This window comes from Moschus berezovskii, chromosome 15 (genome assembly GCF_049115385.1).
Source record: "Moschus berezovskii isolate FMDL1 chromosome 15, NW_MosBer_1.0, whole genome shotgun sequence".
Taxonomy (NCBI): Eukaryota; Metazoa; Chordata; class Mammalia; order Artiodactyla; family Moschidae; genus Moschus; species Moschus berezovskii.
Window position 1 is genome coordinate 17340022 of NC_142474.1, and position 26614 is coordinate 17366635.

The window sequence follows — 26614 nt, forward strand, 5'->3', positions numbered from 1 at the left end:
GCGCTCATCCCTTAAGCTCCTCCTCCTCAGCTGTGACCTTTGGGAGAGTGTTTGGCAAACTGTAAATCAGCTGGGCGTTTGGAGGTACCACAGTCAAGGATTCTCCCTGGTGGCTGATTCAGGGCACGTGACTAGAACTGTGTGACCCACCCCAGGCCACGTGAGGCCTCCGAGTGGGTTCTCCTCAGGCCACTCTGAGGATAAGTGGCATCCTCCTCAGGCAGCCGGTCCGGGGACGGAGTGGGACCTGGCCCACGGAAACTCTAACACACACGTGGATGTTCACAGCTTTTCCAGTGACAGTGACTAAGGGCTACATGAAGCAGTTGGCGGACCCATCCTGAAACTCACCCCAGATCTGCTCTGACCAGATGTCCCCCACTCAGGCCACCCTCTTCTCCAGCAGTGTGCCCTGCCTTACCCTCCAGGGCAGGGACCAGGCTCCCCCTGAGCGCAGACAACACACAGGAGGCTCAGCGTGCGGGGCAATTCATTGACCTTTACTTCCCCAAATGACTATGGTCAAGGGTTGAAGGAACTGGAGGGAGAGGAGGGGATACAGACAGAAGCAAAAAGCTACACCCTCAATGTGCTGTGATGGGCTGAAGAAAGGTTCGTCTGCCACTGACAAGTCCCTGTCCCTACCCCCTATTTAAGATGCTCAGGAAGTCTGGGCTCAAGAATACACACTCATTCAAGTCAAATCCCTTCCGTCAGCCGGAGGACCAGGCCTCTTTAAGGTCTGGTTGCTGCACCAGTGGGACCACTGTGCTAATGGCCTTGGCGCCTTAACCTAAACAAACAAGGGAGGCCTGGCCTGGTTCCCTCTGCACAAGCAGAGACAAAGGTGACTCATTAGCAGGAGATCTGATCTTCAGGGCATGGATAATGGCAGAGGGTGATGCTTGCGGCAGTAGATAAGGACTCTAAAACATAATGTAAACCTACAAGGTGGGTGACTAAAAGTAGGACACGGGGATTAAGTCAGAAAATGGAATTCTGTGAGCTGACCCAACTTTTCAAGAGGCTTCCAGGACAGTCTCTGTTCACAGGGTATTTCAGCCCCCTTGGCCCGAACCCCTCAGGAAGGTAGAAGGAAGAAGTGGTGGTCTGCCCTCCGGGGCCTGGGCACTGTCATGATTGTCCAGATCTCTGTGGTCACGGGGCATCCCAGCCACCTGAGACCTTGTGCCCCAGGAGGGCTGCCCTCAAGGCCCTTGTGCCAGGCTGTTAAGGCTGCCTCTTCTACCGCTTCTTCTTGGCCTCCTTCTTGGGTCTCTTGTTTGCAGAAGGAGCAGTGGCCTTGGGTTTCCTCGTCACCTCTGCACTTCGGGGCTCAGATGGTTCTGCCTCCTGTGTGGTGACAGAGAGGAGAGTCCGGCTTAGACAAATCAAGCCTGACACCAGCGAAATGAGACCACATCTGAAAGGATTCTGCAAATGGAAGCAGAGAAACCAGGGATCAAACCATCACCAGGGGACCTGGGAGTTGTGTGTCCCGGGACTGTCCCCGGGGAGCAGGTGAAGGATAAAGGAGGAGGCCTGAGGGGAGGGGCGGCCTGTGGAGTCTCACAGGCCTGGGGGGCACTGAGGCTCCCCCAAGTCCAGTCAAGTGACCTTGTGGGCAACTCCCTTCCCTTTCTGCATCTCGGCTCACCCACCTGTGGGATGGAAACAGTGATGAGCACCTTGCAGGGCTGCTGTGAGGAGGCAAAAATGCTTGGGAAGAATCCGGGAAATGCAAATGCACCCAGGAGCCAGTGGGACACAGTGAGCAGGGCCTGGGCAGAGTGCGGGTGGGGAGGCGGCGGTGGGCAGACTTTCTGAGGCTTGCTCTCCTTCTAGCCCTGCCATCCCCTCCTCCCATTCAAGCCACAGAGGCGGGGACAGGGAAGGGTGGAGAGTGCAGCTGCTACATAGGATTCTGCGGCGCCTGGCAGGGGTGCCCTGTTGGAAAGGGCAGAGAGCAGCCTCGGGGCACAACTCCAAATTCTCCCTACGTCCGGGGCAGCTCTGGTTTTTATGTGTCATGTACACTGTGATTTGTTCCCTGTACGATCTGGTTTAAACAAAGGTTCTGCTGCTGAAAAAAGGTTTAAAACCACAAAGCCAGCCCTGGCCTTCAAGGGGCTGATAAAGAAAATGGACTCTGGGGAGGTGAACTGGCCTGCCCCAGCCTCACAGGCTCATGTCAGAGGTGAGTCTGGAGTGGGCCCTGTCCTGTCGGGAGTCTTCTCCTCCTTGGTGATAAACCACACTCAGGCAGGAAGGATGCTAGAGTTCCCATTCAGCACAGAGAACACGAGCCACGGTCCGCAGGCCTGGTCGGGCCCACAGGCAGACCTCACTTGGCCTGCAGTGTTTATTTTTAGGAATTCGAGCCAGTTGGGAGATTTCCCATTCAATGTGGAGTCCCTGCTTTTCTTGAAAACTTTAAACATCCGGTGACACTGGCCTCATGGAAGAAATGGGCTGAGCAGTGGCTGTCCCTTTATTCAGTGGCCCCCTCCCCCTGCCCTGGCTCCCGCTACTCCACTGGCCCCAGCACTGTAGTAAAGAAACGAGTTTTCAGTACTCGTGTTCTTTTGTTTAAAAATGGGAAAACAAAAAGCAGACTCAGAAGACAAGGAGGTAGCACGGTGTTTCTAGAAAAGCATTTCTTCGTGTCTAACTGGCCGGCTCCCTGCTCGCTTCACTCTCGGTCCTTCTCTGCTCACTGTCGGCTTCTGGCCCCAGCCTCGAGCTGCAGTCAGACAGAAGAGGCTGGACTGTGGCTGCAGACGGGCGGTCCCCATCTAAGGCCCAGTCCAAAGGTGCACCAGCTCCCTCTTATCAGCCTTCACTAGGTCTCCACCCTGCTCGCTGGCCAGCAGGGAAACCAGGCGTAAAGGCCCAGCCCAGTTCCAAGCACCCATGGGTGACCCTCCCTAGATAACCGGGGGGCCGGCCCCTGGCTGGCCAGATCTCTGATTGAGCTCAACCAGTCCCCTTGCAGTAATGCTGTTTATGAAAGAGAAGGAGGGAGGGTGGAAGGGAAGAAGGAAGGAAGAAGAAAAAAGGGGAAAAAAAGCTACCCCATTAAAAAAACAAAGAGAACAAAACCTCAGAGGAGACTCTGCGTCAAGTGCACAGGCTGACAGCTGCAGAGCCAGCAGGAGGGCAATGGTTTAAGGCCAACCTCACAAGCACAACGCCTCTGGAGACTTTGGAAACTGGAAACAGTCCCCAGTCCAGTACTTGTGTGGCCAGAGGAAACCAGTTAGTCCCTGCGTGCCCCGAGCAAACAAGATCTGATTAAACAAAAGGGTTTCTGCACAAGGGACTTGCCAGGCCTGCCAGGATCTCCAGGGATGGAGCCCCACTCTCAATGCAAAGAGTGGGGTCTCCTCTGATTTCAGGGGGGCCGGTTCAGAACCCAGAGACGAGGACACCCAGCTGTCATCCCTTGCACTTCCTTTTCTCCACAGACCTTCTCCCTGGCACCTCATCCTGTCTGTCACCTCCCAGATCTCTCTCCTGGCCCAGCGTGGAACGGGCACCTCCCAGGCACCTCCAGCTCATGCGCCGCAGACAGAGCATGGCCCCTCTGCAGCTGGCCTGGCCTTCTTCCTCCACCCTACCCCGTCCAGTAGGCAGAACAACCAGAGTACCACCAGCGACTCCACTGTCCCTTTGCTCCCCTCTGTCCAACAGTCACCAAATCCTGCTGACTTGACCTCCGCCACCTTGACTTGGCCACCATCTTGAGCATCAAAGGCCCTAATTCTTTATGCCATGACTTGTGTATCTGCCAAAAGAACTTTTCTAAAATGCAGATCCTTTCCACCTTAAACCTTCCAGTGGCTTCTATCATGCACAGTCTTATGTCCCATACCTGGGATGGCAGCTAAGGAGGCCACCTCTCCAGCCTCTCCTCCATCCCCCACACCAGGCCAGGCCCCAGGGCTTCCACTGCTCAGTCCTAAGCAAGAGGAGCACCCTTCTTTCCGTGGCCGCCCAGCAAACCCCTCCCCATGGTTTGCCCCCCCCCCCCAGGAACACACCGCTCCTCCCTGTCTAGCCTTCTTCCTCCACTCTTCTTCCAGCAGGTGCATGCTCTCCTCCACCCTGACGCCCCAGGCACCCAGGAAGCTCAACAATGCTACTCATTTTACCAGTTACACGTGCTCATGATGGTCTCCCCTCCCAGCCTGTGAGCCCCTTAGACGGCTTCAACTGTTCCTGAAAGAATGAATGAAATGAGAGAACACACAATATAACCATGGGAACTTCTCTCCTGCTTTATCATCATGAAAATACAGCACTTAAGACTAGATCTTGGGCTTCCCTGAGTGGCTCAGTCGGTAAATATCCGCCTGCCAATGCAGGGGACATGGGTTCGATCCCTCCTTCGGGAAGATCCCACATGCGGTGGAGGAATGAAGCCTGTGTACCCACAACTACTGAAGGCCATGTGCCCTAGAGCCTGTGCTCCGCAACGAGAGAAGCCCCAATGAAGAGCAGGCCCTGCTCACCACGACTAAAGGAAGGTGGTGCACAGTAGTGAAGCCCACCACCGCCAAAACATAATGTAAATACAGTAATTAAAAAAGACTAGGCCTCACTTTTTGCATAGGGACAGAGGACACAGCAGATTTTAAACCCAATATATGCACCCTAAGTCAACATCTAGACATAGCCATCAATAAGAACAGTAAGAGCCACAACAGCTGCCAATATTCACAACACGCCAGGCTCCATGTTCTGTGGTCTGGACATGTCTTATTTTTCCTTCACAAAGTGCCGTAACATGCCCCATTTTAAAGAAGAGACATTCAGAAAGGTTATGTGACCTGCCTCCACTGGTAAGCAGCAAGGCCAGGATGAACCTAAGCTGAATGGTATATAGCCTCTTTCGGGTTTCCTCGGGGCCTTGGGCTGATGGAGATCAAGAATCGGAGTGAACTGTGAATCTACTTTCTGTTTAGCCAAATCTGGAAGCACGGGTGATGGTGGACTGACAAAACCAGCTTGTTCAGGATCCTGCCGACTGGTGGTTCAGGACCCCCTGCTTGTGGCAGGAGTCAGGAAAGTGGTTTAGTGCTCCTCAAGTCAGGCTTTGCTCCTGCAGTTGAGAGCAGCTCTTCACGGCACGTGGACACAGTCATTGAGTCATCCAAACGCCTCATCTGTCTCCTCCTCACCCCAGGCCTCCTCCTCTCTTCTCCAGCTCACTCACCCAATTCCCCAAGCTACAAACCACTGAGCCATTTCTGAGTTCTCGCCATTCCCTGGCGTGCCCCCACATCCAATCTGTCACCATAGCCAGTCCATTCGGTTTTCCACAGAACTCTCAGCTCTGCCCGGTCCCCTCTGGACACACTATTGAGTCGGCTCAGATGACCCCTGCACCGCCCACCCCAACGCCCCGGTCTCCTGCCTGCCCACCTCAAGGTTTTCCTCACCATCCGCCACACTGCTTTCAGTCTATTCTCCTAAAACAACCATCCTGACCAGCCTGTTTACTGCTTTAAATGTGTCGTATAAGGCAGATTCCAAGAACCCCCAAGTGGCCTCCAGAGCTATTCCAACTGCAGCTTTGGCCCTGTCCCCGGGCACGCCCCCTCATGCAGCCCACTCTGTCACTTCTGGGCGGCTGGCCAGCCAGTATCTCCCAGATGCTCTGTGTCTTTCCCACTCTGCACAGGTGCTCCGCACCCGTAACCCATCCATCTGCACCCTGTGCATGCAGGTTCTGGGGCAGGCAGCGCAGGGAAACCAAGAGGCGGCGCACTTCGTGAAGTGTGCCATGTGACTGCCTCACAAACATCAGCCGCTGCGCCTGCCATCACCCTGGTGAGCCCATCCCTGGGAGCCCCATTTTACAGGCCTCACCAAGAGGCTCACCAAGACTTAGCAACTCAGCCAGTGGGGAAGAGCCCCTTCCCCGAAACAGGGAGGGAAACGAAGGCAGCTGTTATACCCGTGATTCGGCTGCTGGGGTCCTAGCCACACAGAGCAAGTTCCAAATTCTTAGCTGGCAAAAATGACTCCGAATAAATGGCTGACTTTTCATTTCTCTTCAAATGCGCGTTGCTGGTACAAGCCAGGCAGACAGCAGACTCCGAACACGACAGCCCCACCTTTCAGTCGCGCCTCCTCTGCAGCAAGTTCCCCCCGCAATCTCACGTTAGGGAGTGAAAGAACCCCTCCACCCGGGGAGTTCCTGGGTCTGCGGAGGCGTCCTCCGTGACACAGACCTCATCAATAATGAAGCAGCTCCACAGCCACTTATGAGACCAGGAAATTGCTGCTATTCATCAGCTTCAAATAATCGAATCTGTGCCACAGTGCATCCAATCTCTTCCAGCAGGGAGAGCACACAGAATTTTTATAATTTTCATTATACAGTTCAGGGTGGACTGAGTCCAATAAATCAGAACAAAATGTCATTCTACACAGACTGAAGCTCTTCTCTCCTCTGAAATGATCCTGGCAAAGGAGACCCTGTGCTGTGCGCAGGCAGCCCCATGGCTCTCACCCGATCCTCAAGGATGGTGTGGGACAGACATATATACACGATCACGTATAAAATCGATAACTAATGAGAACCTACTGTATAGCTCAGGGAACTCTTCTCAATGTTCCGTGCTGTGCTTAGTCGCTCAGTGGTGTCTGACTCTTTGTGACCCCATGGACTGCAGCCCACCAGGCTCCTCTGTCCATGGGATTCTCCAGGCAAGAATACTGGAGTGCGTTGCCATGCCCTCCTCTAGATCTTCCCCACCCAAGGATTGAACCCAAGTCTCCTGCATTGCAGGCAGACTCTTTACTGTCTGAGTCACCAGGGAATCCCACTCAATGCTCTATGGTGACCTAAACAGGAAGGAAATCCAAAAAAGAGGGGATATATGTATACGTATGGCTGATTGACTTTCTGTACAGCAGAACACAACACTGTAAAGCACCTATACTCTAATTTTTTTTTTTAATTATTAAAAAAAAAAAGAAAGAACCACATGGGTCGGGCATTGATGACCTCCTTTTCTAGCTCAGGACACGGGCTCGGAAAGGGGAAGGCGCCCGGGGCTGAAGCTCCAGCCTGCCCTGCTGCGCACTCTTGCCTGAGGCCCTGGGCAGGGTGGTGGCTGGGACACCTTGCGGGGCTGGGACACCTTGCGGGCCTGGGACACCTTGAGGGGCTGGGACTATCACTGGTATTCAGCGGAGGACAGGACTAGCTGAAATCAAGCAGGGGAAGCTGTTCATGTGAGTTCCACAGGCGAACAGAGACAGAATCCAGGATGCGCTTGGCAGCCAAGGAGAGCTATGATTAGAGAGAATGGAGTAAGCTTTCATGGAGCTTACCCCAGACACTATTCAGCACCCCTGCAGGCCCCGCCCACCAGCTGGTCTGTGGCTTCATGCATGTCCGGCCATCTCTCCCATGAGTTGGTAAGCATCTCAAGACTGTGTTTAGACCTTTGCCCTATCCACTGCGTGGCAATCTCTTGAGAACAGCTCATTAAGTAAAAAACACTCTGCTGAAATGGCAACCCACTCCAGTGTTCTTGCCTGGAGAATCCCAGGGACGGCGGAGACTGGTGGGCTGCCATCTATGGGGTCGCACAGAGTCGGACACGACTGAAGCGACTTAGCAGCAGCAGCAGCAGCCCAATTCAAGTGCAAACCCCTCCCAAGCTTAAAAAAACAGAGGGCAGAACTGCAGAGGTAGTTCTGTGAGACTACCTCCTGAGGTGTTGAGAATAGGTATACACCTTGCCCAAGTTAATTATTTATTACAGCAGCCTTCACTGGCAATTGGGGGCTGAGTTTAAAATCAAGACCTGGGACTTCCCTGGCAGTCCAGTGGTTAAGACTTTGAGCTCCCAATGGTCGGGGCACGGGTTTGATCCCTGGCTGAGTAACTAAGATCGAGTTTGCTACACAGCATGGCCAAGATAACAAAATGAAATCAAATCAACACCTCCATGCTGGATATCCCAACAGGAACTTCCAGGCCACGCCCCCACTACCTCAGGAAGGCTCCATCCATCTCGGGGCTTCTGGTTGACAGTGAGGTCTACGTGGACATCGCATGGAATGCCACTCCTGCCATCAATCTGGGGAGCTCTCCTCCGCTGGATCACAGTGCTGGGCACCAGCTGTCTTTGTCTGCCCCCCACCCCCTCCTCCATCAAGGCCATGCTCTTTCCTTGTCCATGTGACTGTGGGGCCTCTCAGTCACTGTGACCACAGCCACGGCCAGTTAAACGTGGCCTGGCCAGAAATGGTACCCAACGACCCTTCCCACCTATGAGGCAAAGTACAGACATGTGGCCAGGCCAGGGCCAAGCAGAGGCCTTCCACGAGACCTGGAAAGCGAGCAGAGGCAGAGAAACGGGGCTTTCTTTGCTTACAAAGCGTGGGCAATAAGGACACAGACCGGGGCTGCGGCAGCCATTCCGCTGATGTGTGGCGGGCTCCGAGAATGAAGCCAACACGCGCGGGAAGGCAGGAGACGGAGAGACAAAGGGAGCCCTGATGACTTCTGGATCCAGCTGTGCCTTGACATTCCCAGTTCTAAAAGCCAATACAGTCTCTTTCTATCCTCCTCAAAAATTCTTTTACTTATTTATTTGGCTCTCCTGGGTCTTAATGATGGCATGGGGATCTTTGTTGCCACTTGCAGGATTTTCCATAGGTGCAGCATGTGGTATCTTCCCAAGCTCCCTACATTGGGAGCGTGAAGTCTGAGCCACTGGACCACCTAAGGAGTCCCCTACAGCCTCTTTCTAAGGAAACTGCTGGAGTTGAGTTTCTCAGTTTTCAACTGAAAGAGTCCCCATTATCAGAAGAGACTGAAGCAAGCCCGCAAAGATGGCAGGGTGGGAGTGAAGGCACCTGTCAAGGGGCTGGCGGCTAGCTAGACACATGTGACATAAACATATGAAGACCCAACAACAGTCAGCATTTAAACTACTAGGAGAGTTTGTGACTAGCAGATGAACTATTACTACCTATGACATGAGTCACTGAACAAAAAGTCAATACCTGCTTGCCCAGGATGGACACGATCAACATTCTGAGCAGAAACGGATCCAAGAGGCTTGGGGAGGATGCTCAGGTAGGCTGTGGGGAACATGGAGAGGACTCCCGACCTTCACTTCCTCATTACCTACTCCTTCATTCCTGGAACGTGGTTCCCACCTCATTCAAACTACTGCTCTCCACTTGGAGAAAAGCGATAAGCTATCTTCCCAGAAAATGTGACTAAGCATGGAAGCATCACGTTTTTGCACAGAACTGCAGGAAGAGCACAGGCTTCTGCAGTCTCTATCTAGGGGCGCCCTAGGGTTCCAGAACTCAGCTAAGAATTTAGTTCTACTGAAACCCAGCTCTGAAGGAGGGCAGTCTGAATATGTCATCATCAGGGGGAGCAGCCTTTCCTCCATCACTCAGCCTAGTCTCTGTGTCCTCCTTGAACCACACAGGGGTTTGCAGCAAGACCACCAGTCTTCTAGTCCTCTGCCCATTAGTCTGTCCATCTCCAAGAGAGTGAAAGGAATGGAAACCCCAGTTTTGTCTGCATGGCACTCCTGCTCCCTTGGGAACTGACTTCCCACTCCCCACCAGAGTTCACACTGCAGGATGCTCCCCTCCCCTACACTGGCCACAGCGGTCCCAAGCTGGGTCCTAGGTACAGCTCCTTCTCTGGGGATTCTGGAACTGGGACCAAGCAGGAAGGCAGCCTCCAGAGGCCGCAGGTGAAAGATGCACACTTGGGAATCTGTTAGTGGCCATGTTTTATCTTATCACAGGGACAGCGAGCAGCGGAAGGAGGGCAAGAGAAGTGAGAGACAGGAGACGCACAGGAGGGGAGGCAGAGGGAATGTGAGTGATGGGGTCCCACCCCTTCCAGAGGCCCAGCTGCATCCCTGCTCCGGAAGACCACATACCTTTTCAGTATCTCTACACTACACAAGAACTGCCTCAAGCAAGTCAGGCACGCCCCAAGTCCAGGCCTTCCCTGAATCTTCATTTCCCTTGAAAAGCTTAACAACTCATTCTTAGGGTTTCGAGAAGTAATACTATGTTGGTTAAAATAATCCCCAGGTCTCCATCCCCAACTTCTTCCCAGCTTTTCCCTTCCTGCTTGGATGTCATCTGTTATTACAAACTTGACACACATAGAACTGAACACCTCCTGTGTGCCCCAAATTGGTTTGTGCTTCACGGAAACAGTCTAAGGACCAGTGGCTGCATAACAGAATCACCTGGGCACTTGAAGAAATTTCTGATCCAAGGCTTCAGAGAACAACTGAACCAGAATCTCCACGGGTGCAGCCGAGGCCTTTGAAAATCCCCCAGGTGGAAACAGCCAGATAGAGAATTGCAGACCAGACCAAGGAAAGGCAATTCACGATAATGCTTGCCAGTCCCTTGCTCAAGGCAGACATCAACAATTTCTTTACTTTGGAGCCTAAACGCAGCCCCAGAATCCTTTCCACCATGGCCACCATACAATCAGACTGAGCATGAGAGATGAAACACAGCTGTATCCTGGAACTGACAGCAACAGTACAAGGATCTACCTTCTTAGAGTTTAGAACCTGGCCTACAAGAAAATGCTTGGATTAAATGTGGCCCAGAACTCAATCAGGCTCAAATAAATGTTTGTTTTCTCGGGTCTTAGTTTAATGAGGTGTCAATGAGAAAAACGTTCTCATCTGGCTTAGGATTCTAGGGGCTTTGGTTTTAATTTTACAAATTAGTTCTCGCTCCTACGATAGAAAAGAAAGGGGGGTGGGGTGGGAAGCATTTCTGTGTTCCTTTTTTCCTTCCCTGATTACCCCCAAAAGAGCTTTCAAATAATCTGCTAAGTATTGAAATACTGAAGTCATAAACTAGTTGCAGAAAATCAGCTTACTGGAACAACAGGAAAGACATTCTTTTGCCTTTCAAAGCCTTTCCCATCATCTAGAGCCAAAAATATTATCTTCTGACCCAAAAAGCCACTAATAAACCTTGCTTCTATAGGCTAAGCAAGAGGCATGATTTCCCCCTAAGCAATGTGGCTGAGAACAAGACTGTTCTCTGGGCCCCCCACCCCACATCCCCCCTCTCCCAACTTGTCACCTTCCGCTTCCAGGTACCTCGCTCCTGCTCTCAAGCTGCCTAGAGTCCCCACAGCTGTCCCCATTCACACAGGCTCCTTTCCTCCACAAGAGCTCCCCAGCCCCAAGTTAAAACCCCTTTCTTTTTCCCTTCCTATCCAAATTCCAGTCACAGCTAGCTGCTGAGCACAATCTCTAGCTACAGTCTTAGCACTCATTCTCTCTCTGTAAGGCTGTTTATACACATAGAATTTGGTGTTTCCTTTCCATTTACTTAAGAGTTTGGGAAAAGCCTGCCTTATGGGGGCATGTAAAGGAAAGCTAGCAATAGAATCCCTGCATAACTGAGGACCATTTTCGAGCATCACGCATTAATAAAAAGTCAAATTAATGGTACTATATTTTCTGCTACTGATCCACTGAAAAACCAAAAAACAAACAGAAACAAAAAATGTAACACAGGAACCTTCAGTTACAAAGACAATTCATTTGTGTTCCTTACTCCCCTAAACTTGAAGATAAAAGAAAATGAGATGTTTTGCACCACATTTGTATTTTAAAACATGAGGTTGTTACAGAGTAAAGTAAGTCAGAAAGAGAAAACAAATACCATTATTAAGGTATATATACAGAATCTAGAAAAATGGTACTGATGAGCCTATCTGCAGGGCAGAAATAGACATACTGACAGAGAGAATGGACTTGCGTATATAGGGAGGGGAGAGAGGGGAGGATATGGCGGGACGGGCTGAGAACAGCGTGGACATACACACACTCCCATGGGTGAAACAGAGAGCTGGTGGGAAGCTGCATATAGCACAGGGAGCTCAGCTCAGTGCTCTGTGATGACCTAGAGGGGTGAGATGGGGGGATGGGAGGGAGGCTCAGGAGGAAGCAGATTCATGTGTACACTTGGCTGACCACAGTGCTGTACAGCAGAAACTAACACAACATTGTAAAGCAATTATATTCTAATTTTTTAAAAAAGATGAGGTTGCTGATACCAAAACCAAAGATATCATAAATAAAGAAAATTAAAGGGTAATATCACTGATGAACACAGTGACACAAAAATCCTCAACAAAGTATTAGCAAACCAAATCCAACAGTATATTAAAAGGTTCATACATCATGATTAAGAGAGATTATCCCAGAGGCAAGGATTTTTCAAAATCCACAAATCAATCAACATGATATACCACATTAACAAACTAAAGAATAAAAACCATATGAGCAGAAACCCAATAGATGCAGAAAAAGCTTTTGACAAAATTCAACATTCATGATAAAAACTTTCCAGAAAGTAGGCACAGAGAGGACTTACTTCAACATTAAATAAAGGCCATATATGACAAACACACAGCTAATGTCATACTCAATGGTGAAAAGCTGAAAGCACTTCCTCTAAGATCAAGAAAAAGACAAAGATGCTACTCTCACCACTTTAATCCAACACAACACTGGAAGTCCCAGCCACAGCAATCAGATAAGAAAAAGAAATAAAAGGAATCCAAATTAGAAAAGTAAAATTTTCCTGTCTGCAGATGATACTGTCTACCATACACAGAAAATCCTAAAGAGGTCACCAGAGAACTGCAAGAGGTCATTAATGATACAGAAATCTGTTGTATTTCTATACATCAACAATGAACTATCAGAAAGAGCAATTAAGGAAACAATCCCATTTACCATCATGTCAAAAAGAATAAAGTACCTAAAAATAAACCAACTAATACCTAAGGAGGTAAAAGACCTATACTTGGAAAACTATAAGACAATGACAAAAGAGACGGAAGATGACACAAACTGATGGAAAGAAATCCCATGCTCTTGGACTGGAAGAATCAATATTGTTAAAATGACCATACTACCCAAGGCAATCTACAGAATCAATGCAATCCTGTCAAAATACGAAGGGTATTTTTCACAGAACTAGAGCAAATAATTTTAAAACTTGTATGGCCCCAAATAGCCAAAACAACCTTGAGAAAGAAGAACAGAGCTGGAGCAATTATGCACTCTGACTTCAGACTATATAAGGCTACAGTAATCAAATCAGTATTGTAATGACACATAGATCAATGGACAGAACAGAGCTCAGAAACAAACCCATGCTCTTATGGTCAATTAATTTACAACGGAAGAGACAAGAATATATAGTGGTGAAAAGACAATGTCTTCAATAAATGGTGCTGGGAAAACTGAAAGTGAAACAAGTAAAGTGTTTATTAGGAGGAAAAAGAGTAAGTATGGACAGACACACAGGTAGGCTCAGAGAATTTCACCCTCATAGCAGTACTATTGCCTAGAAAATCCCATGGATGGAAGAGCCTGGTGGGCTGCAGTCCGTGGGGTCGTTAAGGGTCGGACACGACTGAGCGACTTCATTTTCACTTTCCACTTTCACACATTGGAGAAGGAAATGGCAGTCCACTCCAGTGTTCTTGCCTGGAGAATCCCAGGGATGGGGGAGCCTGGTGGGCTTCCGTCTATGGGGTCACACAGAGTCGGACACGACTGAAGTGACTTAGCAGCAGCAGCAGCAGCAGCAGTGGTTTTATTATACTCACTTTTATGGGGCATTTCTTCTAGGTTTCCTTCAGCCAATAATCTTACTTTGCCTGGTTCTGAGTCTGTACTTGGCATCATTGTATTTCAGGGCCCTTCCATGTGTGCCCACGCCTCTCTTAGCCAAGACGGATTCTAGTGAAGGGGCCTTTGGGTAGGCTGACATCACTTACTACAAGCTGACATCTCCTCTCTTGTTACCTCCAAGGAGCCTTTCTGGGCATGTGTAGTTGAGAAGGTCTCCTTGACTTTGAGAATGAGAAATATATGGTCTTTTATCTCTTATCTGGGCAGGCTCAGCCCTTCTCTCTCCTGCTGTTTTGGAGGAGCTGTCCAGAGGGGAGAACAAGCTGTTCGCCCAGAGGCCCATCTAGCTCCTGCCTCTGCTCCACATTCCCTCCTAAGAGACCTCATCCTCTCTCATGGTTTAATTATATCTTGCTGCTGCTGCTAGGTCACTTCAGTCGTGTCCGACTGTGTGCGACCCCATAGACAGCAGCCTACCAGGCTGACTCTCAAATGTTGATCAACACTCAGCACAGACCCTCCTCCTCATACAGACCAGTAGACGCAAATGCCTACTTGATGGAATCACCTGGACATTTTACAGGCCTTTGTTAAAAACTGAACCCAGAATGAGCCTTCCCCATCCTCACCCAAACCCACCTTTGCCAGAGGCCCTCCCAGTTATACCAGCAGGATCTCTGAGACACAGTCATCTCCAAGATATATATCTCCAAAATATATTGCTAAATAAGGAAACACGTAAAACTGTGTTTAGTATCGTTTGTACATCAAAGGGAGAAAATAAATGAATAAACAAATATTACACACACATATCCATTTGCATACATCTTCAGAAAAAAGAAACAAAAGGGGGATAAATCAAATAAAAATGGGTGCCTACTAGGGGAGGAAGGGGAAAGGGTGGAAGATATATAGATTCAAGGGAATTTCTGTAACTGTATCCTGTTACATAGTTTTGACTTTGGGAAAGTTTGTAATATAAAAGCTTTACATAATTTTTAAATTAAATCAAAAGGAAAAACCTCTAAAAGTAAAAAACAAAATGAAGCAAATCAATGTTATGTCATGGTGAGAGTATACCAATGTGAAGAAAAGGCTTATAAACACAGTACTCTGAATATACATCCCTACTGGGACATATTTTGGGGCCCAGAAAGAAACATAAAGAAATCGTAAATTTCATTCTAAATCTTACTGTTAATAGAGAAAAATAACATAGTTATTTGAAAGCTATAATAAGTATGTTTCAGGTGTGCTAAACAAAGTTTACATTAAAAAAAAAAAGTAAACTGCTGTCCTTAGAAAACCCAGCTTGCAAAGCTGACCCTTGACTGACATTTGGGAAACTGGATTTTGGGTGGTTCCCACAATTCCCAGAACTGGTAAGAATGGCTCACTATGCCAAACCTGTGTGTGGAAACAATATGGTTTATGCTGAAAACCTGTCTTCCTGCTGAAGTCTGGAATTTTGGTTTGTGTTAGGCAGAGAGTACTTATGTGACCTGTCCCCAGCAAAACCCTAGGCAATGACACTCTAATGGGTTCCCTTGGTAGACAGTCTTTCACACAACTGGATGGGGTTCCCATTGAAAAATGAAAGCTTTATTGGTTAAGACTGGAGGCTGCGAGAGTCCAAACTCACAACTCTGAAAACTAATAGAGGGAAAGAATCAAGCATTTATCCTGCCTTTTACTATGAACAGCATTTCAGACTAATCATATAGGCATGATGAAAAGATCTTCACTGAAGAATTCCAGCTAATAAAATGCAGAAGAAAAGAATGGCTCTAAGCAATGATCAGTGGATGCTAAAACCATTTAGGTGAAAGAGGGATGAAGATTTTATAAGAGAGGGATCAACTATAACCGCCTGAACCCACAGGTATCTTAGAATCTCTATATGACAGACAAACATTAAGTGCCTGTTGATTTCAAAGAACAAGACATTCACAGCACTAGCTATGAGGTGTTCTCACTAAATAACTGGATCTGAATTGAATCAGGACTCTAGACTGCATTTCTCATTGACAGAATATACGAGGAACAAGTTGAACATGTCAAATGACACCACACAGAAGCAATCAGCCAAATCCTGGATGTGGTAGATGACGACCTACCTTCTCCAACAAATCAACGTCATGAGAAAAGTGAAGGTAGGGTGGAGGAAGGAGGCTGTAAAGCTACAGAATAAACAGACCTAATGAATAAAAGTCGAAATAACAAGAAAGTCAATCTGATTACATCACTCTCTTCTTTAAAACCCCTGGGCCCCCACCCCGACTCTTCTGGCTGTACCTCTCAGCACGTCCCCTCTGTGCTCTGGCCACAGTCACCTGCATTCAGGGGTGAGCCCATTCCTTCATTCCTTGGGTCCTTACACATGCAGTTCCTTCTTCCTGGGGGGGAGTGTAAGTTCAGGTCCTCCCCCGTTACACACCTTCTCAGTACCCTGTACTTCACAGGGAAACATGTGTATTTGTTTCATATCTGCCCTTCTCCCAAAGACTAGAAGTTACCTGATGGCAGACACCACATCTTTCAGCAGAGTCTGACACACAGTAAGTAGGTACTAAATAAAAATCGGTTTCACACACAGGCAGACAAATAAGGTATGAACCACATGGCCCAATGCCACCAGGTGGGTATTTGGAGACACTTTAAATCAATCAAGCCCCGCATAATCCCGGCTAGTCTTCACTGCTGTGAAGTCTGTAATTTTTAGGACCCAGAACCCAGCCTGAGGAGCCGAAGCTCAGGGGAAAGGACTCACCGCCTCATGGGACTTGGGAACGGGAATGATGATGGCCAGCACGCAGATGAGCTGGAAGATGGCCCCCAAGAAGAGTCCATACCGCAGCAGGTTCTCCAGGAATGTGGGCTCAGGCACCTCGGGAGGGGAGAAGTCCAGGTCGGAAGCCATGGCCCCAGCTGCCTGCTGCCTGAGGTCCCCTCCAACTCACCGCTTTCCAGCGCCAACTTCTAAATTCAAAGAGTTAATGTCACGTTTCTACAACTGATGTTTAAACGGTTCCACTTACACAAACACGCCCACATACATGCAAGAATATGCAAAGCAACTGTGGTGAAATGTTAACAGCTCTTGAATCTAAATGGAGGATATGTGGAGAGCCACTGAACCATTCTTTCAATTTTCTTGTATGTTTTAAACCTTTTCCAAATATGAAGTTAGAGAAAATAAATGCAAACACTTCAACAAAAATCTCAAATCAACATACATTTGCTGAAGGTCTGCTCTGTTTCAGATTTTCTTTACTTATTCATTTATACATCCAGTCATTCATTCAACAAATACTTACTGAACACCAAGCACTGAAGGGTGAGCAAAACAGTCTTCCCTTCTCTCGAGGCCGACCTCTAAGGACAGAAGGACAGAGGAAGACAAAGAACTCATCCAGATGGAACGTGCCAGCTGGTGGTCACTGTTTTGAAAAAAAGCTTCAGAAGGGCATCATTTTATTTTGTATAGCGTGACAGGAAAGGCCTCTCTGAAGACAAGACAGGGGCGAAGTGGCAGAGACAGGAAGCTTGAGAGTGAGGCAGGGCAGCATCTCCGCGAAGTGTGTCCCAAGCAGAGAGAAAAGCAAGTGTAGAGGCCGCTCGTCAAGGACATGAGGCCAAAATGGCCAGAGACGAGTACAGCAGGGAGAAGGAGGAGGTAAGATAGAGAGGCGTGGGACTGACCTGGAAGCACCCTGACACTCTGACTTTATGAAGTCAAATGTAAGCCACAGAAGGGTTCTGAGCAGAAAAGTGACATTTTAAGTGGGGCAAGAGGAGACATGGGGAGACCGTGAGAAGGCTACTATCAGTAATCCAAACAAGAGATGCTGGGGACACGGATGACAGTGGCAGCGGCGGTCAGTGGTGGCAGGTCCAGTCACAATCCACCGCTCCAGACCCTCCTTTCACCAGAGCCCCCAACTCCTAACACCGTGATCAAGCTGAAAGACCTGCCTGTAATTCTCCAAGAGCACTGAGCTCTTTCAAATCCTGGGCCTTTACCCAAATTGCATACTCTGCCAAGAATGCCCTTTCCCACTCTAACCACTTGGCCAAGTCCCCACTCCACCTCTAAGGCTGAACTCATGTCACCTCCCCAGCATGCTTTTCTTACCGCCCTCCTCCTATCCTGTAGGACTGAACTGCTCCCCCTCTACCACAGCACCCGTGAGTGGCTTCCTTTGGCCCACTCCAATTTTCTCAAGAAAGGGGAAAATTTTGGGGAACCAGACCCATCTGACTCCACAGCCCTTTGTATTTTCAGGGATCTATGCCACAGGCAACTTTCTGCTAAATCTAAGCTGTCTGATACCATAGTCATGATATCATGCGGCTATTGAGAGTTGAAACACAGCTAGTCCAAACTGAGATGGCTGTTAAGTTACATACACACTCAATTTATAAGCGAGGATGATCATAAGATGCAAAATATCTCACTAGCAATGTTTTATATTGAATCCATATTGATGGCATGTTGAAAAGATACACTAAGCTAAATAAATTATTAATTTCATCTATCTTGAAAAAGAACAAAGTTGGAGGATTCACGTTCTGATTTCAAAATGTATTATAAAGCTACAATAATCAAGAGTGTGATACTGGCATGAGAATCTAGGCCAATGGCAGAATAAAGAGCTCAGAAGTAAATCCTCACATATACAGTCAACTGATCTCTGAACAAAGGTGCCAAGACCATCCAATGGGGAAGGATAGTTTTGTTAACAAATAGTGCTAGGAAAACTAGATATCCACATGCAGAAGAATGAATGGAAGTTAACCCAAAATGTTTCAAAGAACTAAACTTAAGAGCTAAAACTATTAAACTTCTTGAAGAAAACATAGGAGGAATCTTTATGGCATTGGATTTGGCAACGACTTCTTAGATGCCAAACCACAGGCAACGAAAGAAAAAATAAACTGGACTTCATCAGCATCGGAAGTTTTTGTGCATCAAAGGGCATTATCAAGAGAGTGAAAGACAAACTGGAAAACAGTTTGGCAAATTCTAAACAACTTAAACCTAAAATTACCATATGATCCAGCAGTTCCACTCCTAAGTACATATACCCAATAGAATTGAAAGCATGGACTCAGACACTTGTACACCAATGCTCACAGCTACACTATACACAACAATAAGACAGAAACAACCAAGTATCAATCAACAGATGAATCGATAAGCGGAAATGTGGTATATTATATATATTATACACATACACATATGTTTACTTGGCTATTAATATTGAGATGAAGAAAATTCTGACACATGCTACTACATGAATGAATCGTGAAAACACAGTAAGTGAAATAAGCCAGACATAAAAGGACAATATTGTACGATTCCACTTGCTAGGTACCTAGGAAAGGCAAACTCACAGAGACAGAAACTGGACTATAAGGTTACAGAGACCTGAGGAGGGGGAATGGAGAGTTACTGTTTCATGGGTACAGAGTTTCAGTTTGGCATTATGAAAAAGTTCTGGAAATAGTGGTGATGGTTACACACACTGTACACTTAGAAGTGGTTAAAATGGTAAGTTTTACGCTATGGATACTTTACCACACACAAAAAACTGTACCTATTTCTTCTTACTTTTTAAATATGGCTACTAGAAAACTAAACTAAACACATGGCCTGCATTATACCCTATGGATGGCTCTGCATTTGCCTGAAAAGCTTCCTCCACTTTGGCTCTGACACTTCACTGCTCTGCAACATTTTTCCAACATGAACGCAGAGTGACTAAAGGATGACAAAAATGATCTTTGAAGTGAACAGGCTCGGGGATTTATGCAAATACACATGGTCTACCTTTTAACCTAGTCTCTTAGGAAGGTCACACGCCTGTGCCAACAAGGTGGCCATTGTTCCACACCACTCCTGTCTCCCTTGGGAATGGTTTTCAAAGTCTGAGGTTCACTCCCCCACCCCCAAACCCTCAGAGCTGGCAGATCTTATCCTCCCAGAAAAGATCTGACTTCTGGAAAGAACCCAACATCATCTGGATCCCAGGGTGGTGAATCAGGTGAAGCCTCAAGCTCAGGAATACCATTTTTGGTCAAATACAAGGTATGACGCCCAGACCCTCGGCAGATTGTTTGTAGTGGCTCAGACACTGGCTCTGAAGTGAATTCCAAGGCTGCTGCAAGAACAGCTTCACTAGAGGAAACGTACAACCCAGACAGGGCATTGTAGCCTCATGCTGTGTGACTAGTAAGATATAAAATTCTCTCATTTCTTCAGTTACACCTCATAAATACACACTTTTAAAAAATGCCCTTGGCCCTACACTTTACCTTTATGGCTGTAACCAGCCTAGGGGGCTTATCAATACTTAGATTTATTAGTGCTACTAACAGCAACATTGTTAAGACTATTTCTAATACAATAAAAACATGGGGCCAAGAGTCAGGCTAGGGGCACAGACTGCTTCTATTACCAATTAGCTACACTTTGGACCAATCTAGAGACTTGATGTTCTCAGGAGCCAAACAACAATAATGCATTCAAAGCTATAATGCATTTAGGCTTTTTTTTTAAATAGCAATTAGGCAACACCTAACAAGAGTCATAAAAGTGATTATTATATCCTTTGACTGAGTAACTCACTTCCTAGAATTTACAGCAAGGAAACAATTCAAAAGAAGAAAAAGGCTTAGGGTACAGAAGAGTTCATGGCAGTGCTATTCATAATACTGAAAACCAGGAAGCAACTCAAGTGTCCAACAATAAAGAAGCCGTTAACCCAATTATGGTACATCATGGCATATTGCCCCTTGGCTTAAATAGCAAATACAGATGTTGCGTATCAGGCCAGCGGAAAGTCTTTGCAAATTTATATTACATGAAAAAAGAAAACAATTACATAAACACTATCACTGCAATCATGTGTAAATCGTGATTTCACTGGTTAAAGATCAAAAGAGGCCATGCTGCTACTAAGTTGCTTCAGTTTTGTCCCACTCTGTGCGAACCCATAGACGACAGCCCACCAGGCTCCCCCGTCCCTGGGATTCTCCAGGCAAGAACACTAGAGTGGGTTGCCATTTCCTTCTCCAATGTATGAAAATGAAAAGTGAAAGTGAAGTTGCTCAATCGTGTCCGACGCTTAGCGACCCCATGGGCCGCAGCCTACCAGGCTCCTCCATCCATGGGATTTTCCAGGCAAGAGTACTGGAGTGGGGTGCCGCTGCCTTCTCCGAAAAGAGGCCATAAGAAAATGTAAATAGTTGCTATTAAAAGTGAAGGGGGCACACGTTTTAATTCAGGGGAGAATCTTATTGAAAAAATTAATATAACCTAAAAGAAAAATCCATGCCCTATCTGCTCTCTTAGTAAGACTTTATAATGTCTAATGAAATGTTGCCCAGGAGAACTTTCTGCTGCTGCTAAGTCACTTCAGTCGTGTCCGACTCTGTGTGACCCCACAGACGGAAGCCCACCAGGCTCCCCCGTCCCTGGGATTCTCCAGGCAAGAACACTGGAGTGGGTTGCCATTTCCTTCTTCAATGTGTGAAAGTGAAGTCACTCGGTCATGTCTGACTCGTAGTGACCCCACGGACTGCAGCCTACCAGGCTCCTCCATCCATGGGATTTTCTAGGCAAGAGTACTGGAGTGGCCTGCCATTGCCTTCTCCGGGAGAACTTTCTACAATGACCGAAATGTTCTATACGTCTGCTCTCCAATACGGTAGCCACATGTGGCTAGTAAGCACTTTAAGGAGGATTGAGGAACTGAATTTTTCATTTTAACTTCATTTAATTTATAAATCATCACAAGTGGTTAGAGGACTACCAGACTGGACAGCACAAGTATAACCAGAGGATGGCTGCAGTAAAGTTTGAGAAAACATAAACTGCTCTATGCGTCTTGTGTCTGCTTTAGAATTCCTGTCGAGTTTTCTCTGCACCCGTGCTTTACTTCCTCGCCTGCCTGGATTTCTGGGTTTTCCTTTCCTGACTACAGAAGTCACAAGAGTGCTACTCATCCTTCGGCTCCCAGTGAAGAGGCTCTTAACCCTCAGACTAGGTGACAGGCTTTGCTCCCCCACCCCCTCCACTGTCGCTGCAGATCATTTGCCAGATGAGCACAGTGCTTTACAGTCTAACTCATTCAATTCACAACCATTATGGACAGGGGGTATTACTAATGAGGATGAGGAAACCGAGGCTCAAAGAGATTATGTGGCCTACCCAGGGATTACTTGGCTGACAAGTAGCAAAGTCAGGATTCAAACTAGCTGGTGGGTAAGACTGAAACTTACCTGGGGGTCAATGGTTCGCAAAAATGTAAGTTTCCAGTAGAGAGCCATGGAAACCATTAAGGGGGCTGCTGCTGGCACTTTCAAATTTTATTAACCAGTACAATAGAAAATACCACATTAGTAAGGGTGAGCATTATATCTTGAAGCGTTTTTTTTTTTTTTTTTCCAGTTATATCCATCTACATCCCAGCATGCATGTTCTGGGTCAAAATTCATTTCTCATTGTTTGAGAAATACCACACAATCTAATGTTCTTATTGTTCCACTATAAGCTCCTGAGGTAGCTGGAACCCAGGGTCTATTTTGAGTTTGTTCCAGGGACTGACACAAACATCTAGTAACTGATCAAACCTATGCTTGTTTCTCATCTTTAAAGAGCAGCCTCATTTAACAAGGAGGGGGAGCTGAGAGGCATGGGACTTACGTAGGCTCGCCCACTGAATCAGGGCAAAGCTGAACAACCTGCTATGTCTCTAACCCTGTGGTGCTCCAGATTTGCTTAAGAGCAAAGTTTTTTGTTTTTTTTTTACACATGGGGAAACTCATACCCCCACTGGAATTTAATAAAAAGTACAGACCCATTTTGGAGAAGGAAATGGCAACCCACTCCAGTATTCTTGCCTGGAGAATCCCATGGACAAAGGAGTCTGGTGGGCTATAGTCCATGGGATCGCAAAGAGTCGGACATGACTGAGCAACTAACACACACACACAGACCCATTTATTATCGAACATGGAAAAGAATTTCATAAGGTCATCAGACCTCTTGAGGCTCATCCGTGAATGTCAGACACCAGTGGTCTGAGACATTCATTCACTGAACAGAGTTACGGAGTCCCTGCCATGGAGTTTCCATCCAATCAGAGGCACCCAAACACATAAAGATATAACATAATGTTGGCAGTGAGTAGTATGAGAAAATACAGAGAGGGAGGTAAGGGGTGCTATTTTATATGAGGTGGTCAGGGAAAGGCCACCCTGAGAAGGCGACATTTTAGCAGAGGCAAAGAAGAAAGCGAAAGAACAAGTTACTTCCACATCTGTTAGGTACCCCAAGATGGAGAAGAGCAAGGGATAAGGTCTGAGGCAGAAACGAACTTTATGATCAGAGGGGCATAAAGTGAACGTCTGTGTAAGACCAGTAGGACTCTGGGTCAAAGGGGAGCCACTGGGAGGTTCTTAGCAAAGAAACAACATCATCTGACTCATTTTTGAAGGGTCCCTGTGGCTGCTGTATTGAGAACAGATCGCAGAGGGACAAGAATCTGAAACAAGGAGACCAGTTAAGAGGTTACTATACTAGTCAAAGGGATTCCCAGATGGCTCAGTGGTAAAGAACTGAGTCCTTTACCTGCAATTCAGGAGTCCCGGGACCAATCCTTGAGTAGGGAAGATCTGCTGGAGAAGGAAATGGCAATCCACTCCAGTATTCTAGCCTAGGAAATCCCACAGACAGAGAAGCCTGGTAGGCTAGTCCATGGAGTCGCAAAAGAGTCGGACACGACTTCGTGACTAAACAACAGTTATTAGTCAAAAAGACACATTTGCACCAGGCAGTAGTGGAGGCGGTAAATTCTCAGGTTAAAGATACATTTTAAAGAGAGGGCCAACAGGATTTCTAGGATGAAATCTAAAAGAGAGAAATTAACAATGAGACCTGAAAGTGAAATTATTCTGTATGATACTGTAATGGTGAGTTAAGATAGGAATTTGTCAAAACCCACAGAACTTTACAGCACAAAGAGTAAACTTGAATGTACACAAATGTTTTTTAAAAAATCATTTAGGTATCCAGGATGGAATGTAGAATGCGACATTCTGAGTCTAAATATATTACAAATGGATGAGGTAATTTCATGGAAGGGGTACGGGGAATGAGGTGCTGACCTCAGTAACTGTGGAAATAGAATTTAGAAGACTAAAAGCAAGAGGAACTGTACATGGGCACTGCTGTTTTCCACATGGGATACAGGTTAACAATTCTGAAACTATACACATACACTGGAATTGCACAATTAAGTAAATAGATGGTAGATGGTGGGAGCCAGGTTTGTTACAGTTGGGAGTAGAAGATTATAGATTAGCCACAGGAGGCTAGATGATCCACGTGGATGGATAAGCGTTGTGGATATCAGTAAAAGTCATATTTAGGTTATTATAGATACAGACAGCGATATATATGGGCGGGGGGAGGCTAGTCTACACACATACATCTCTTGCTACACATTACTGAGAAGGCCTAGAAACATGGGCATCCCAAACAGTAGCAATAAGCACACCTAGCACCCAGACCTTGGTGTCTAATACGATTCTCCAATAAAATGAACCAGGGGCTCCTTAGAGAAATGGTTAACTCTAGGACTGAAGCAGGAAATATATAAGATAAGCCTGTAACAGAAAGCAAGAAACTGTTCAAAAAAACAAAACATATTAATCAGGGTATGTCAAAGGGATACAAGACCCACTTCAACTGCCAAAGCCAGAACAATCTGCACAGCAAAACAAATTAAGTAGCCCTGGATTATAATTCAAAGTATGAAAAGAATTATTCAAGGCTGTACTGATATTATTTAATAAGCAAACAAACTTCCCAAGGATAATTTAAAATAATTTACATAGATAACCTGTCTTAAAGTGTGAAGTCTAACTCCACACTCCTTAAGGATGGGCTATGCATAATGACCTCCTTCCAGGAGTACAATATGGAAAAGTGGTGGGAGAAGAGTAACTTTCAGTGGAAGAACTTGACTACTTCAAGCTAGTGGTCTGGGTTAAATCAACAGTGATGATGTATACTGATAGTCTGGATCCTACTGTGACGGTGTGAGGTATCTACAGGGCAGTATACACCCTGTGAGGTGATGAGAATGGCACTTTACCTCCAGCGTCTTCCTCTCCCAAACCTGTAACTCCAATGTCATCGTAAGAAAAACATCAGACAAATCCCAAACGAGAGTCATTTTATAAGATATCTGACTAGTAATACTCAAAATTGTCAAGTTTATCTACAAGAAAAGTCGGAGAAACCAGTCCTAAAAACCTAAGGAGACATGACTAAACGTAATGTGAGATCCTGGAACAGAAAAAGGACAGAGCAAAGAGACTGAGCAAAGAGAAAATTGAGCAAATCTGAAGAAAGCATTGACTTGTTTCCAATCCTGGTTCATTAATTGTGACATAAGTATTATACTAATGTAAAATGTTAATAACAGGGAAAATTGTGGGGAGTACATATGGGAACTCACTGCAGTATCTTCACAGTAATTTCGAAAATCTAAAATTATTCTAAAATTAAGTTTCTTGGAAAAAAGTCGACATTGCAAAATAAATAACCCTTCAGACATGTATAGATGTCCAGACTTAGCAAACAGAAACTAAGTCTTGTCTAACACAGAAAAACACAGATTCCAAGTATCTTGGTAGGGTATCCTTGGCTTCTAATGAAATGATTTTAAAATTCTGCTCTGAGACGTCAACTGGAACACAATGGGTAATAGAACATCGGTGTCAGGAATTACTACCCTGGGCTGTCTACCCAGACCCCTCCCATTACAACGAATTCCCAAGAACTGCTCAAAACTGAGTTCGAATTTTGTCCTATGCAAAGATAAGCCATCTCCCAGAGCAGTAAAAGCTGGCAGTCAGTGAGTGGGCTGAAAAAGACAGGCAGATGTCCTGTAAAATGTCATTCTCATGTGGCAAGTGTAGTTGCCACAAGAAAAACTGTGGTTTCACAGAGTCATTACTCACCTCTCCAAAAAGAAAAAATTCAGCAAACACGCATTGTACACTTACTAAGCCTTTTGCATTCACCATCTTATTTAATCCTCCAATCAACTCTGCTTCTGCTGCTGCTAAGTCACCTCAGTGTCCGACTCTGTGCGACCCCACAGACGGCAACCCACCAGGCTCCTCCGTGCCTGGGATTCTCCGGGCAAGAACACTGGAGTGGGTTGCCATTTTCTTCTCCAATGCATTAAAGTGAAAAGTGAAAGTGAAGTCGCTCAGTCGTGTCCGACCCTTAGCGACCCCATGGACTGCAGTCTACCAGGTTCCTCTGTCCATGGGAGTTTCCAGGCAAGAATACTGGAGTGGGTTGCCACTGCCTTCTCCATCCAATCAACTCTAGGCACCCATTTTACAGAGGAGAAAACTGAGAACCAGAAAAGCAACCAGGGTCGCCCACAGTTACCGAGTAATACGGTACACTAAAGAGTCAAACCCCAGCCAGACTGACTCCGGAGCTCTGGCTCCTCCGATTGCTCCGCCCTTGGAAAGAGAGGCCAGGTCACAACTGTGAGGAGCACCGGGTCTGGTCCCAGCTCAGAGCTAAGGCGCTGGACACGAGCAAAGCAAGGCCCTCCGCCTCCCTGGGAGTCAAACTCCCTTCCTCAAGTAACTTCCGAACAAGCGACCCAGGAAGTTATTTGCGCCAAACACGGAGCGGTCCCCGGGCCAGCAGAACAGCGCCTCCGGGACAGGGGCAGAGGCGCCGGAGCCTAATCCCCGCTCCTGTCCCACAGTCTAGGCGACTGCGCCCCGCCCCGAAGCCCGGACCGACCGCGGGACCTTTGGTACTCACCTCCCGCGCCGCCGCGCCGCGTCCCCGGAAGTGGTTTCTTGTGACCTTGGGTCCC

General features: G+C 46.9%; 1 protein-coding gene across 9 annotated transcripts; it reads right to left on the minus strand.

Annotated features, from left to right (window-relative positions):
• Nucleotides 1–479: 479 nt before the first annotated feature.
• Nucleotides 480–26614, minus strand: MANBAL (mannosidase beta like). 9 transcript variants are annotated; one of them, XM_055437074.2, is made up of 4 exons: nt 26560–26608; nt 17009–17066; nt 16462–16670; nt 480–1434 (listed from the first exon to the last, which is right to left on the minus strand). In XM_055437074.2, exons 3-4 carry the CDS (start codon nt 16609–16611, stop codon nt 1246–1248), a joined length of 339 nt encoding a protein of 112 aa, XP_055293049.2. In that variant the 5' UTR covers nt 16612–16670; nt 17009–17066; nt 26560–26608; the 3' UTR covers nt 480–1245. The 9 variants fall into 9 exon arrangements, with proteins under 9 accessions (XP_055293049.2, XP_055293058.2, XP_055293072.2 ...); XM_055437083.2 differs by lacking the exon at nt 26560–26608 and adding an exon at nt 26215–26541; XM_055437097.2 differs by lacking the exon at nt 26560–26608 and adding an exon at nt 25728–26197 and having other exon boundaries at nt 16462–16667.

What these genes read in the sequence shown, in the direction of transcription:
- MANBAL (XM_055437115.2), bottom strand. Translation starts at nt 16,611, where the DNA reads ATGGCTTCCGACCTGGACTTCTCCCCTCCCGAGGTGCCTGAGCCCACA. An exon ending in TTCCCAAGTCCCATGAGGCG is followed by an intron (nt 1,435 to 16,461) that starts GTGAGTCCTTTC and finishes TTCCATTTGCAG; the next exon opens with AATCCTTTCAGATGTGGTCT.